Source organism: Herpailurus yagouaroundi, unplaced genomic scaffold, assembly GCF_014898765.1.
Source record: "Herpailurus yagouaroundi ecotype Mexico unplaced genomic scaffold, PumYag 187, whole genome shotgun sequence".
In the NCBI taxonomy this organism is placed as follows: Eukaryota; Metazoa; Chordata; class Mammalia; order Carnivora; family Felidae; genus Herpailurus; species Herpailurus yagouaroundi.
The window spans coordinates 2955539-2972101 of record NW_024412418.1 but is presented as its reverse complement, the minus strand read 5'-3'; the positions used below and the strand labels follow the sequence as shown (position 1 = coordinate 2972101).

Sequence of the window (16563 nt, the reverse complement as noted above, 5' to 3'; positions counted from 1 at the left end):
GAACTGAGGCTTAAAGAAGTAAGTTACTTGCCTAAGTAGCAAATCTGGTAGTATGCTTGGGGATTTGAACTCAGGCAATATTGTCTAAAATCCATAACATTAAGCAACTTTTTCAAAATAGTGGGTCGAGTTAATCAAACTTCCTGTATTTCAGGTTCCTGATCTTTCAGGTGGGAATGATAACAATTTTCATCCTTTGAGGCAGATGAATAGAATTACTTAGATCATGCAAAAACACTTAAAATAACGTCAGTTACACAGCAAGAACTCAAGTAATTCAAGCTGTCTCCTCCACTATTAGTATACCAGGCAGAAGAAACATCATGGACAAAAGTATGAATTGGTAAGCTCAATAGTATAAATAGACAATTATAGGCAGATAGGTCTTAGTAATTAGCAAAATCCATGGCACAATCAAAATCTCAATTAGGGATTGATGTGCAAAAGTAATTGGTAGAAAAAAAAAAAGAGGTTAGAGAGGGAGGGAGCCAAAGCATAAGAGACTCAAAAACTGAGAACAAACTGAGGGTTGATGGGGGGTGGGAGGGAGGGGAGGGTGGGTGATGGGCATTGAGGAGGGCACCTTTTGGGATGACTACTGGGTGTTGTATGGAAACCAATTTGACAATAAATTTCATATTTAAAAAAAAGTAATTGGTAGAACTCTAAAGGAAAGAGAGGGAAAAATGTGTTAGGTTATAGACATATTACAACCCTTAAGAAGAAGAGCCTAAGGTGACTATTTACACCAAGTAGAATAGATAAAATGTTACTCAGTGATTAGCACCCTGGATGGGATGTGACCTTGGGAACATTACTTCTACTCTGCAAACCTCAGTTCATTTTCTGTGAAACACCCAGTTCATGTAGTTCCCAATGTATCTATTTTATACAGCTGAAAAGATGAAATTAAGTGATTTAGGGAGCCCTACTAACATGATGCCTGGCTCATGCCAAGTATACAGTGTTAATTCCCTTTTGTTCTCCCTCCCCCGCAAAAGCTGGCTTTGCACAGAAGCCACCTCTGTACCAGCAGCTGGTATTACAAAATGAATGACTCGATTCCTGACTTTTTAAAGGCACAGAGTCAGCCGGCTCTGGAAATTATCCCCCAAAAGTGACAAGTGCTTTTATAAAAGTGTGTATAAAGTATGACAGAATGATCATGGAAGTGCCCAGAATATGCCAGAACACCCTACTGACGATGAAGTTACTTGCTCCCAAGAATGGTTCCTCAATTTCTCAATGTCTGTGCTTGTTAGAGTTGCCAGATTTGGCCCAAATGCACAAACATGGGAATCCGATTACATTTATCTTGAAAAAAGTTAATTTCTGTATCCCATTGATGTACCAAGAATGGCCAACATCTTGAGCAAATTCCGTATCTATACTGTCTGTAGGTACAAATAGAACACAAAACAGCTCTTTTTGATCCGGGAGTTTGAGGTGTAGGGGTGTGGGTATGATTGTACCACAAATACAAGCCCAATTCTGATTCTAGTTCTGTTGAAAATCAGTTGGGTATAGATCTGCTGCTGGCTGTATCTTCTTAATTCACAAGATGCAAAACCCTGTGCCTCTCCCTTGCAGGCTACTCTCCTGCTCTGATGTGACAGGAAACACGGAAGTTTTTTGAAAAGCATAAAAGATGCTAACATTTCAGTCAAGCCATCTGAGTCATTACTTTCCATTGTCTATCTTATCTCTCAGTTCCTGAGGGAAATTCAGCCAATAATATTGAAAGTTCCAACTTTGACGCTAAAAGAAATGACTCTTCACTCGAGATGCCCAAACAGATGTTGAAATTCTACAACCCCTGAGATTCAGAAAGGGAGCTATGATATTTGCACTGCTACTCTTCTAGCATGTTCTAAATAAAAAAGATCAGGAGGCACGGTCTCCCTTTATGACTCTATGACCTCAATCATTCATTCAAGATATCCGATTGCAACCGGTGGAAAGAATGGTGAGCTATAGCTAACAAGGGGTCTATGATCGAGCCATTTCACCTCTTTGGGCTTTGTTTTCCTCATTTGTGAAATTAACACGATGGGATCTCCTACAGCCCCTTTTCATTCTAATTGGTTATGGTTGTGTGTTTTCTTGTTACTTACTTTTGCTCTGGGAACAGACAAAGGAGGGTGCAAGGCAGGGAGTATGGAAAACCTTCGTGGCCACACTCTTGACCAGAAGTCCACATCCAGGAAAGCATCATGCTGGAGAAGCTCCTTCCCTACCTGTGGAGCGCTGTGTTCTAGAACATCACTTGGGCTTGTGCTCCTACAAATACCAGGGCCAAGTCAATGACCTTTTCACCCCATAAATCACAGGGGGGACATTTAGTGTCATGAGAGTGGATATCTCAGGAGGCTCCAGATCCAGGGTTGGTCCTGAACCTAATAGGAGCCATCAGATAATGTCTGTGTGTTTTCGAGCTGAGAGTGCTTTTGAAGACACGGGGGAATGAAAGCTTAAGGAGAGGAGCCCCCAGTCAGCAAATCAGCAGTGCCACAGCCACACCAGGCAACAAAAATAAAAACCTCACTAAAATCTTGGCTTAGGTGATGTCAGGACTCTCACGCAAGCTTTCTCATAGCTACATCTTTGGTTTTTAAGTTTATTTATTTTTGAGAGAGAGAAAGTGTGAGTGGGGGAGGGGCAGAAAGAGAGGGGAGAGAGAGAATCCCAAGCAGGCTCTGCACTGTCTGAGCACAGCCTGACTCGGGGCTCGAACACACGGACTGTGAACTCATAACCTGATCTGAAGTCAGACACTTAACCAGCTGAGCCACCCAGGCATACCAATAGCTACATTTTTCTGAAAGGCCTACAATCGTCCCTAAGAATTTTTTTTTTTAAACAAAATACCCATTTTTCTTACCAGTGCAGAGCTGCTTTGGGGATATTTAGGGGGATTTCCCTTCCTATGTTTAGAACTAAGGATATGGATCCATTCTTTCCCCCACATAGTCATCTGTAACCACAAACACCAGGCGGAATTATCTCTCCTTTATCAATGCAGTCCAGTTTAGCTGCTGCCAAGTTTGAGCTGAGCAGTCATGGGGCTTGTCTTCAAGTTCTGGTTCGGTTGCAGGGTGACCTTGGCCAAGGTATTCAGTCTTTCAAAGCTTCAAAGTATCACCTATAAAAACAAGGATAATACTATACATCCCTCATAGGACAGTCCTAAAGATTAAATGAGATGTCTAGCACATATCAAGAGATCAATTTAGGGCTCCTGCGTGGCTCAGTCGGTTAAGCGTCCAACTTTTGGTTTCAGCTCAGGTCATGATCTCCTGGTTTGTGAGTTCGAGCCCCACCTTGGGCTCTGTGCTGACAGTGAGGAAACCTGCTTGGGATTCTATCTCTCTCCTTCTCTCTCTGCCCCTCCCCTGTTCTCTCTCTCTCTCTCTCTCAAAATAAGTAAACAAACTTAAAAAACATTAAAAAAAGAGATCGGTCAATTTAAGTGTTACTATTTTATCATCAGTAAGCAATGATACATTCCATGGCACGAAATTAGCAGTACACAAACATTACATCTGTTCCCCACACTTCCTTGCCCCCCCCTGCAGCTAGGTGGAGCCACGAGCTAGTTCTACGTACCGGGCTGGAGAAGAAGTAGGATGTGTGTCATTTCTGGGTTGAAGTAGAGACAAGCCAGTGCACAAGTATGTAATGCCTCCCACCTACCATGGTGGCCGAGGAGGCAGCATGTTCCAGAAAAGGTAGCTACAGATGGCAAAGCCTCCATTGGCCCGGGTGTTTGAATGAACACATGCAGAGAGACTTCTTTTCCGGATAACCTGTGACGCACACGTAATAGCAAAAGTAAGAAATAAATCTTTGCTGTGTTAAATCGCTGGACTTGGGGGCCTATTTTCTACCATATGTCACATGGTCTATCCTGCCTAACACAACATATAATAAACTATTCGTGTTTTGTTGTCTACGTCTTTCTTTTTAATAGATCCTTGAATACTAGTCCCCTTATCATTTATTACCTCCTTTTTAAATGTTTATTCATTTATTTTGAGAGAGATAATGAACATGTGAGTTGGGGTGGGGCAGAGAGAGAGAGAGAGAGAGAGAGAATCTCAAGTAAACTTCATGCTTAGCACAGAGCCCGACATGGGGCTCGAACCCACGAACTGTAAGCTCATGACCTGAGCTGAAATCGAGTTGGACACTTAACTGACTGAGCCACCCAGGATATGTTTTATTTATGCATTCATCTCCTGATGGACAGTTGCATTGTTTCCATTTTTTGGCTGTTGTGATTAATGTTGCAATGAACATTGGAATACAAGTATCTGAGTACCTGTTTTCAATTTTGGGGAATATATGCCTATGAGTAGAATTTCTAAGTCATAGTATTTGTATGTTTTATATTTTGAGGACATATCAAATGGTTTTCCACAGTGACTGTTCCAACTTCTCCACATCCTCAACACTTATTGTTTTCTTTAAAAAATATATAGTCTTGGGGCACCTGGGTGGCTCAGTCGGTGAAACGTCTGACTTCAACTCAGATCACGATCTTGCGGTTCGCCAGTTCAAGCCCTGCATCGGGCTCTGCGCTGACAGCTTGGGCCTGGAGCCTGCTTCGGGTTCTGTGTCTCCCTCACTCTCTGCCTCTCCCCCACTCACACTCTGTCTCTCTCAAAAATAAACATTAAAAAATTAAAAATATATATATGGTCTTAAAAAACATAGCCTTTCTAGCGTGTGTAAGGTAGTATCTCACTGTGATTTTGATTTACATTTCTTTTTTTAAAAATTTACATTTCTTAAATTAATGTATTTAAATATCAATCTTAATGATTTTGAACATCTCTTCATGTGCTTATTGATTATTTGTGTATCTTTTTTGGAGAAATGTATATTAAAGTCTTTTATCTATTTTTAAATTGTGTTCTTTGTTTTTTCATTATTGAGTCGTATGAGCTCTTTATACATTCTAAATATCAAATCTTTATCTGATGTGTGATTTGCAAATATATTTCCCATCTTGTGGATTGTTTTCTCACTTTCTTGGTGTTTTTGATATTCAACGTTTTTTTTATTTTGATGACGTTTTATTACTTTATTTGTTCTTATTGCTTAAGCTTTTGATGTCATATTTAAAAACCTGTAGTTAAATCTAAAGTCGTGAAAATTTAACCCTATGTTTTCCTTTAAAAATGTATGGGTTAGCTTTTATATTAGGTCATTGATCCATTTTGAGTTCCCTTTTTGTATATAATGTGAAGTAAGGATACAACTTTTATTTTTTATGTATGAAAATCAAGTTGTCTCATATCATTTGCTGAAAGGCTGTTCTTTCCACCTTCAATGGGCTTGTCATCCCGGCAAAAATCAATTGGCTGCATATATATGGGTATATTTCTGAACTCTCAATTCTACTCCATTGATTGGTTAGTCTATCTTTTTTTAACTAATTTTTTAAAATTCAAGTTAGTGAACATACAGTGCAGTATTGGTTTCAGGAGTGGAACCCAGTGACCCATCACTTACATCAGTACCACGCTGTTTTTATCACTATAAATTTGTAGTAAGTTTTAAAATCAAGAGGTGTGATTTCTCTGACTTCGTTTTCCAAGATTGCTTTGGCAATTTTGAGCACTTCTAATTCCACATGAATTTTAAGATTGGCAGTTTAGTGTTGGCCAAAAATGGCTGCTGGAATTTTGAAAGGAATTCTGTGTAATTTCTGGATCACTTTGGGTCGCAGTGATGTCGTAAACTAAAACTGAAGTTTCCTTCTCATGAACGTGGGATATCTTTCAACTTATTGGGGTCTTGTTTAATTTCGTTCTGCATTATTTGATAGTTACTTCAACTGCACGGACAGTGCACAAGCACCTGCAGCTGAGATCCTGGAGCCTCCCTTGCCACGGGAATGCCCACACACCTGACCCCAGATCTGTGTTCATGCCTTCCTCACACACCAGCCGCAAGGCTGTTCTATGAGCACCCATCCCTAAAACACCAGCACTACCTGTACCCAAAGGTCCATCAAGTGAGTGAATAAGCGAAGTGTGGTTTATGCTTGCAAAGGAGTATTTCTAGGCAACAAAAAGGAATGAAGTACCAGTACTTGCTACAATATGAATAAACCTCAAAGCCATCATGACAAGTGGAAGAGGTCGGTCAAAAATGATCCCATTACGATGTAATGGATGATGGGAATATACAGACTAGGCCAATCTACAGAGACAGAAAGTAAATTGGTGGTTTCCTAGGGCTGGTGGGAGGTTGCAGAACAATGGACCTTGACTGATGGTTGGGTATGTAGTTTCTTTGTGAGGTGACAGAAGTCTTCAACAATTAACCAGGGTGACGATTGGACAAGTCTGTAAAAGTACTAAACACCAGCGCATTGCATACTTTGGTACGTTTTGTGGTATGTAAGTTACGTCTCAATAAAGAACTTTACAAGGAACCTACTACTGATACAGGCAAGGAAATGCATGCATCTTAATTGCATTATGCTAAGTGAAAGAGGCCAGACTCAAGAAGTTGCATGTTGTATTTGAAAAGCAAAACTATATGGAGGGGTCAGCAGATCAGAGGTTATGAGAAGCTGGGGGATGAGAGGGGTTAACCATAAAGGAAGCAGGACACAATTTCAGATGAATGGGACTGTTTTGTATACTGATCTGGGTGATGTACTGTATACGTTTATCCAAACTCTCAGGAACGAACATACTGAAATGTATGAACTTTATTTTATAGAACTTATGACAATGTAAGCCAAATGTATCTGTGTGCTCATTTAACAACTCAAGCAAAGTCCCGAGACTCAGTTAAGTTTCTTCTGTAGATAGATTGGATGAGGACCTCTGGATGTCCCCAAAGGGGTCCTGTTCCTCTGAGAACTCTAGGTCTCTAAAAGTCTCTACTCAGTCATTAGCCTCTGAAATCCCAACATGGTCCCACATGATATCACTGTAGAGGGACTGGACTGTGTGCAGAGCCCCTTTGGTCATTAATTTGCAATTAGGTATAATCTAACTTAATATGTGCAATACTAGAATGTAGAAAATGAAAAATGCCAATGAAAAGAATCAAGTAAAGGCTATACGGGAGGAGAGGAAGGTCATGTTCATGGGTTAGGAGACTTTAATATGCCAATTTCCTCATGCTGATTTACAGATTCAACTTAATCTCAATCAAAATGTGAGGAAGAATTTTGGAAATATTAGTAGGCTGATTGAAAAATTTATAGAAAGAGGTAAATCTACTAGAATACTTAAAGTAGTATTTAAAAAGAATAAAGTTGAAATATACACCTTACCTGATTTCATGACTTACTCTAAAGCTCTATTGAGAAAGTATATATACTTTGTGTGATTTAGTAGGAAGAATTAATTTCATGTATTCTTTGCCATTTCATGAGATAATTTTAATTTAAAAGATGTTATATATTATCCATTTGGCAATATAGTTTTGAAAACATGACTTTTTCCAAAAGTGGGGAATATAAGTAGTGAGCGAGAAAATAGAAGAAAAACTAGTTATGTCTTATAAAATGTTCTAAAATTCTTTTCTAAAGAATTATATAATAGGTAATGAGCCAAATTATCAAATATATCAACTGTTGGGCTCAAAGTTTAATTAATTGATTGAGTAATTTAACAAATGTTTACTGAGAGATTAGTGTGAAACAGGCTGTATGTTGAGGATGAAGTTGTTAGTAGTGAAGACAAAGGTGCCCTTCTTAGGCAGTGTATATTCTAGAAAGGTAAGTGAATAAAAAAGGGACAAATAAATAGAAATAGATGAGTACTGATTAGAACTATGATGGATTAAGTAAGTTGGGAACAGTGTCCATAGGGATGGGGTGACTATGGTACAGTAAAATTTAAGGAAAGACCTGAGGGAAGTGAGGGAGCTTTCTGAGCATTGGCGACAGCATGTACAAAGGCCCTGAGGCAGGAATGAGTTTGGATTGTCCGGGGACGGTAGGGAGCTCAGTGTGAGGGAGGAGGACGGAGGAAGTAGGAAAACAGCAGGACATGACGTAGCTCATAGGAAACTATCCCTGTGTGAGAGACACGAGCCATTTCATAGTATTTCCAGAGAGAAAAATAGCTAACACTATCACTACTCAGTGCATGTATCTTACACAGTTGGGGTTCTTACAGAAAAATTGAGAAACTGCTCTATTATCATTCGATCCCCTTTTCTGGTACTCTGGTCTTCTTGCATTTGAAAGTTATCATGTCACCATACTTCTTCTACCAAACGACTTTCTGAAGACATAAAGATGAACTCCTTCAAGATTTTACAGATATATAACTCTGAAAAAAAAACTGTTCCAACAAAAAAGCACATACTTTTATTAAAAAGTCCATGTCATGGTTTTCTTCATTTTGGACTCTTAGAATTGTTTTTTTAAACTAGGAAAAAAAATTTTAAATGCTGAACATTAATTTATACTCTGATCTACAGTTATTTTGACTTTCTTATTAAAAACTAGCCATACTCTTTTAACAAATTTCCCCTCTTGAGTGTATGTGCACATAGAGGACCCTTGCATGCACTTCCCTTCATGGGTTTGAGCTGTGTTTTACACACACACTTGCATTGGCGTGTGGTGGAAAAAAAATGTGAACAGGTGAATAAATCACATATAATTAAGGTTCATGACAAGAGTGCTCTAAACACTTTAAGGTCTTCATGGCTATTCTCATCCAGATATTACACAACTGGATTATCTTCTTTTTTATCTTCTTTTTTAGTGAGAGACTTTTGAAGAGGAAAGTATCACAGCAGTAATTTAAGTGCAATGTGGGCTGTAAACTGCAAGTTAATGCAGGGAGAAGATCTGACAGGAATGAAGGTAGGTCACCATGGATTCTACAACCTTAGGAGGTGAAGCTTAGAGACAGGTTTGCCTTCTCAACAACCTTCTTGAAAGCATTCTTGACCTCTTTGTTCCTCAGGCTATACACCGCAGGATTTAGCATGGGAATGACCATAGTATAGAACACAGACACAATTTTGTCCGTGTCCATGGAATGGCTGGAGGTTGGCTGGGAGTACATAAACATGACTGTCCCATAGAAGATGGAGACTGCAGTGAGGTGAGAAGCACAGGTGGATATAGCTTTCAGGTATCCCTCTATTGAGGGCATTTTCAAGATGGTGGTAAATATGAACAGGTAGGAAATCAAAATAACCAAAAGACCAAACAAGATGTGGAAGCTTGCTACCAAAACAAGAACCAGCTCACTGACATGTCTATCAGAACAAGAGAGAGAGACAACTGCAGGAATATCACAGAAAAAGTGATGGATCACATTGGACTTACAGAAGGAGAGGTGGAATGTGTTTCCAACATCCACAGAAGCATTCAGAAAACCAAAAACATAGGAGCCTATAGCCAAACGAGCACACACACCTGTTGTCATGGTGGTGGTGTAATGGAGGGGTTTGCACACCGCTGCATAGCGGTCATAGGCCATTGAGGCCAAGAGGTAACTCTCCACCGTGGCAAAGGCTGCAAAAAAGAACATCTGAGCAGCACATGCATTGTAGGAGATGACCTTGTCTCTTATAAGTAATCCAGCCAGGACCTTGGGAGTGACAGCTGTAGAGTAACCAAAGTCCACCAGAGACAGGTTACTGAGGAAAAAGTACATGGGAGTGTGGAGACGGGAGTCCAAGAGAATCAGCGCCATCATCCCCAGGTTTCCAACCACATTGATGAGGTAGATGAGGGTGAACATGATAAAGAGGGGAGCCAGCAGCTCTGGGTCACTGGTTAGTCCCAGCAAGATGAATTCAGTCACTTCTGTGTTGTTCTTCATGGTGTTCTTTGGGAATCACAAGATGCCCTGTAGTGATAAGAAATACAGAAAACAAAGTCATAAACAAATGAGAGATTGAAGTGAAATTCATTCCATATTGTTTGTGTATACACACACATATGTACACAATATTTCATGATAGCAATAATTTTTACTCACAGGTTTCTCCAAATTTAAAGTATGGACTAGACAGTAAAAGTTAAGGCACAAATTATCTGTAGAGTTTGACACTGTTAAAACTGAAAGATATCCATGAATTATTTTCCAACTTTTCAATTCTGTGAATTTGTAAACAGTGGTGTAGAAAATGTAGTTTCTTGATTATGATGAATCATCTTGAATGAATCTATATATCAATTCAGTTTTTCTCAGCCTAGCAAATGCTTATATCTATGGTCCTTATGTGCCGGAAAAAGCTCTAGACACTTTGTATGAATATTCAGTTATTATTCTCAACAAATCTATGAGATTGATTACTTGTTACCCCCATTTAACGTGTGAAGCACAGAGCTTGAGTAATGTATATTTAAGTTTACAAAATTATTATCGCCAAAGCCAAACTTAGTGCTCGGGTGGAGTGATTCCCAAGTCTCACCTGAATTTAAATCACATTGAATTTAACTTAATTCATGATCAGTCTTTCTCCCATGTCATAAACTCAGTGTTTGGGGTTTCACAGTGACGTAACCAAGAGATACGTCCATGGTGCATGTGGTATAATCACTGTAGCAGTAGGGACTCAGACAACCAGCAGAGGCAGTCTGGGGAGGGCATGGCATTGAGTATAAAGCTTGGGCTCTGGGACCAGGTTCATGTCAGTCTTAGCATTCACCACTGAGGAGTCTTTAGTCCGAACCTAACTCCCTGTTTTCTTCATCTACAAAATGAAAATAGTAATGAGACTTCACTCAAGGTATTATTGTAAGACCACTGTAAGAATTAAATGAGGTAGTATATAATAATATAAAAATCAAAGTGAGCAAAATGAGGAGTATTTAGTAGAACCTGATTAGTGTAAGGGATAGTATTCTTAGTAGGATGGGATGATAGCCTCTCTGTTGGCTTTAGAAAGGTCTCGGGTGACACACAAGCTCAGCGTGGTTGAGTGTTTGGTCTGCTGGCATCCCTCTTCAATATGCTTTATATCATAGACTCGGTTGGTCTCCTGGGCTCTTCTGTGTCTTCAGTGTTTCTCAGTTTGTCTGTCCTCTGCCTACATGAGTGGCTGTTTCAGCTACCGCATGGGAGCCATTCTTTTGCTTCATTTCTTTCTTCAGATCCATGTTTTAGTTTGTGTTGAAAGTGTCCCCTTTCTTAAACTCATTCTTTCTCTCTTTATTTTTATCCCACAGTCGAATCGCAGGGATCACTGGGTAGAAGTTCCTAGTTTGTTGGTCTTTAGCCTGAAGATCTGTGTTTTGGCCAATTACATGTTTTAAAATTGTTTACTTGAATGTCATCTTGTGTAGGAATCGTATTTTTAATCTTTTCATTTGACTTGGATGCCTTTAGAAGGACATTTGTCCCTTGCTAATCATTGGTTCACTGCTGTCCTCCTTAATTCTTTCAACAGATAGTGAACAAGATAAAATTAACAGCTACTCAATCAGAGCACACCTATCCATCTATTTTTAAAATCTCTTTTAGGAGAGCAGCATGATAATGTTTCACAATGATCAGTAAACTCCCCACGGATGGAAGTCTTGATACATGTGTCTAGCCTCAAACCACTGCTTTAGACGTGCCAATGAGAAAAAATGAAATATGGTCTTTTGTAGCAACGTGGATGGAACTGGAGAGTGTTACGCTAAGTGAAATAAGTCATACAGAGAAAGACAGATACCATATGTTTTCACTCTTATGTGGATCCTGAGAAACTTAACAGAAGACCATGGGGGAGGGGAAGGGGAAAGAAAAGTTAGAGAGAGAGGGAGCCAAACCATAAGAGACTCGTAAAAACTGAGAATATTCTGAGGGTTGATGGGGGGTGGGAGGGAGGGGAGGGTGGGTGATGGGTATTGAGTAGGGCATCTGTTGGGATGAGCACTGGGTGTTGTATGGAAACCAATTTGACAATAAATTTCATATTAAAAAAAAAAGAAATTTATTTCTGTGCTTAAATAATTCATAGTATGCGTAGATGCCCTGTTGGTTTTGCTTGAATTACATTTCTCACTGAAAGTGTATATAGGACATAGAAGCTTACCTTGCTGCTGGGAAAGAAGGAACAGTCAATCCTGAAGAGTTAGCTTGGAATCAGAAATTCAGCCATGGGATGATGCCCACATACTGAGAGAGATAGTCTTTATCAGGTACTAGTCAAGTAGTTCCAACATATTTATAAGGTAAATAAAGATGAAGGGAAGAATGCAACATGGAGCCAGGAACCTATGTTGAAGTGCCAAATCCACGATGCAATCTTTGTGTACCTTCTTATCTCTAAAATGAAGCAGAAAATTGCTTCTCCCGCATGATTCGAGAAATTTGTCTGTGAAACAGGCTCTATGACATGCCTGTCCCAGGGGTTATCATTCTAAAGTCAACGAATATAATTCTCATCTTGAGGCGTGTTCCCTAGCCATCATTGGAAGTTCATGACAAATCCTCAGGTGAGGATTTGGCGGTGGGAGGAAAGTGTATGTGCTAATGACTACTAATATTCAGACAAATATATGATGGCCAAAGGGGTTCAGCACATGTCTGCTCCTTTTGAAATGAGATCACATTGAGACATACTGGGAGTTTTAAAAGCTATTTCATGGGGATTAGGAGGGAATTACAGAGACATAAGGTCTCTGGGGATGTCCCTCAGGAGGGCATCTGTAGCTCTTACCTCACTTTTCTAGGAAAGTATCAATTAGCTTTCCTATGGGGAGTTGATTGGACATGTTGAGGGTGCACACATGTTTTTATATTACTTGTTTTCTCTTTCTCCCTGCTTTCTAATTTTTGAGACAGAGAGACAGAGCATGAGCAGGGGAGGGGCAGAGAGAGAGGGAGACACAGAATCAGAAGCAGGCTCCAGGCTCTGAGCTGTCAGCACAGAGCCCGACGCAGGGCTCGAACACACGAACTGTGAGATCGTGACCTGAGCCGAAGTCGGATGCTCAACCGACTGAGCCACCCAGGCGTCCCCCTGCTTTCTAATTAAGGTGTAATTTACAAACAGTAAAATTTATAGTTTTCAGTATTGTAGTTATTGAACAACTGTTCAAACTGGGTCAAATTTATCCAGTCACACCACCACTAACAGAAACACAATATAGAAGAGTTCCATCATCTGAACAAAATCTCTGAGCTTCTTTGCCATCAACCCTCTTCCTGCCCTCAGGTGATTACTAAACCATTTTCTGTCCATATTGCTTTGCTTTTGTAGGAAGGTCATTTAAAGAGAATCTTAGCACGTGTAGCCTCTGATTCTGGCTTCTCCCAGTTAGCATGGTGCATTTGAAACCCATCCATATTAGCTATATTAATTTCCTAGAGCTGTCATAAAAAATTACCACAAACTGGATGTCCTACATAACAGAAACTTATTATCTCACATCTGGAGGCTAGAAATCTAAGATCAAGCTGCTAGCAATGTGGTTCTGCTGGTTCTCTCTGAAAGCTGTAAGGGAGTATCTGTTTCATACATTTCTCTTAGCTTCTGGGTGGTTTGCTGGCCATCTTTGGCATCCCTTGTCTTCTGCTATCACATCCTGATCTCTGTGTTCATCTTCACATGGTGTTGTCCTTGTGTGTATGTCTCCCCAAGTTTTCCATTTTTATAAAGACATCAGTCATAATGACTTGGAAGCCCGTTCTGTTCCAGTAGGACCTTATCTTAATTATTACATCTGTAGTGACCCTATTTTTGAGCAAGATCATCTTCTGAGGTACTAGGAGTTAGGACTTCAACATATAAAATTTAGGAGACACAATTTGACCCATAATATATCAGTAGTAATTTTTTTTTCATTGCTGGTTATATTCCATTATATGGACATTACAGGTTATTTATGTGTTTCCAAGTTGGGGGACACTAGTGTCCCATCTAGTATCTCAGAATTAGGAATAAAGTATATCTAAACATTTGCCTATTTTTTCATGAACTAGATTTTAATTTCATTTGGGTAATTATCTCTGAGTTAGATTGCTAGGTCAGATAGTAAGTATACATTTAATTAAGTAGAAACCACCTGTCTCTTTGAGTGTTGACATGGAGAGAACCTACCCCTTCCCAGACAACCTGTGTTATGAACTTGTACTATCATATGTGGGAAACAAATCTGTAGTACACTGAATAATCACTGCCAAATATGAGATCTTGTCAACCGGAATGTGTTACGCTTTCCATATAGCAAAGACTTTGCAGTTATGGTTAACTTAAGGGCATAAACTTGGTAGATTATCATGGGTTCATTTTCGGACCCTAAAGGCAATATCCAGTGTCTTTATGAGAGAAAGGCCCAAAAAATGGAAGAGTAAGGATTCCAAGGGTCTGTAACTCCACAGAAACGCTAGCTAAACAAAACAAAAACAAAAAATAAGCCAAACTATCAGAAGAAACTTGGTTTCAGATGTATGGAAAATACCAAAACGTATAACAACCAAGTAAATGTCAAATCATGAAAATGACTCATCTATAGTGTTTATGGAAACAAGTAGGTGACAAGCAGGTAAGTGACCTCAAGCTACAACAGAGGCATGAGACACCACACGCAAAGCATATAGTCAACAATAATAGTTTAGAAAACTCATGAAACAAACAAATACAATCTATGACAAACCAAACAATAAAAGCAAAAACCTGAGTTGGACGAATCTGAATTCCCAAGGTTAGCACACTATGTATTCACAATATTCAGTTTTCAACAAAAATTGACATGTGAAGAGAAACAAGAAAGTATATCCCATCCACAGGGGGAAAAAAAAGAAATTAACAGAAACTTCCTGAAGAAGCATGACATTACACTTATTGGACATAGTAAAAATTGTACTGGACACAGATTTTTATTTTATTTATTTATTTATTTATTTATTTATTTATTTATTTATTTTTAATTTTTTTTTCAACGTTTATTTATTTTTGGGACAGAGAGAGACAGAGCATGAACGGGGGAGGGGCAGAGAGAGAGGGAGACACAGAATCGGAAACAGGCTCCAGGCTCTGAGCCGTCAGCCCAGAGCCTGACGCGGGGCTCCAACTCCCGGACCGCAAGATCGTGACCTGGCTGAAGTCAGACGCTTAACCGACTGCGCCACCCAGGCGCCCCGGGACACAGATTTTTAAATCAACTGTCTTCAATATAATGAAGGAGCTAAAGGAATCCAGGATAATTATGTCTCAGCTTTAGAGAATATCAACAATGATACAGAAATGATCATAAAAGAACTACATATAAGTTCTGGGGCTGAAAATACAACTGAAATGAAAAATTTACTAGAGGGTTTGATCATTATTTGATTAGGAAGAAAGAATAATTAGCAAATTTCAAAATATTTCAAATGAGTTAATCAGTGTGAGGAACAGAAAAAAAAAGAACGAAGACAAGCCGAACAGAGCTTAAGAGACCTGTGGATCACCATCAAGTGTACCAACATTTGCATAATGACAGTTCCAGAGGGAGAGAAGAAAGAAGAGGCAGAAAGAGTATTTGAAGAAATAAAGGCTAGAATTTCCCCAAATTGGATTTTTAAAATGTATCTTTACATTGAAGTAGCCCATGAAACAGCAAGTAGGATATCACAACCGCATTCTGTGAGGTCAATATTACCTCAATAAGAAAGCCAGATAGAGACATTACAAGAAATGAAAGCTTCAGGCCAACATTTCTTATGAATATAGATGCAACAATAACCAACAAAATGTCAGTAAACCAAATCCAGCTACCTAATAATATAATTGTATAGCAGGACTTAATAGGATTTATCCTAGGAATACAAGGATGGTTCAATATGCAAAAAGCAACCAATGTCATAAGCCACTTAAACAGAATCAAGGAAAAGAATATGGTTATCTCGGGGTGCCTTGGTGGCTCAGTCAGTTAAGCGTCCGACTTTGGCTTAGGTCATGATCTCGCAGTTTGTGAGTTCGAGCCCCGGTCAAGCTATGTGCTGTCAGTTCAGAGCCTGGAGCCTGCTTCGGATTCTGTGTCTCCCTCTATCTCTGCCCCTCCCCTGTTCACGCTCTATCTCTGTCTTTCAAAATATGAATAAACGTTAAAAAAATATGATCATCTCATTGATTTATAAAAAGTCTTTGACAGGGGCTCCTGAGTGGCTCAGTGGGTTAAGCCTTTGAGTCTTGATTTCAGCTCAGGTCATGATCTCATGGATTTGTGAGTTTGAGCCCCATGCTGGTTCCACACCGTCAGTGTGGAGCCTGCTTGGGATTCTGTCTCTCTTCACCTTTCCCACTTTCTCCCTCTTTCTCCCACTTTCTCCCTCTCTTTCAAAATAAATAAATAAACTTAAAAAAAAGCTTTTTACAAACTCTTACATACTTTTATTATAAAAAGAAAAATGCAGAAATCTAGAATAATGTGAAAATTCCTCAACTTGATGAAGGGCACTTATGAAGGAAACCACATTATTATTCAAAAATGGAAGGTAGAATTCTTTCCCCTAAGTTAAAGTGCAAAATAAAGATATTGATTTCACCACTTCCATTCAAAATTGCACTGGTAGGTCTAACCAGAGCAATTAAGGCAAAAGAAAGAAAGAAAGAAAGAAAGAAAGAAAGAAAGAAAGAAAGAAAGAA

General features: G+C 39.3%; 1 protein-coding gene across 1 annotated transcript; it reads right to left on the bottom strand.

Annotated features, from left to right (window-relative positions):
• Positions 1-8873: 8873 nt before the first annotated feature.
• LOC121043775 (olfactory receptor 5B3-like) lies at positions 8874-9818 on the bottom strand. The gene has a single exon (XM_040495773.1). It carries the CDS (start codon positions 9816-9818, stop codon positions 8874-8876), a length of 945 nt encoding a protein of 314 aa, XP_040351707.1.
• Between the last annotated feature and the right edge of the window lie 6745 nt (positions 9819-16563).

Bases quoted from the DNA above. Each gene is read 5' to 3' on its own strand.
- LOC121043775 (XM_040495773.1), bottom strand. From the start codon at position 9,818: ATGAAGAACAACACAGAAGTGACTGAATTCATCTTGCTGGGACTAACC.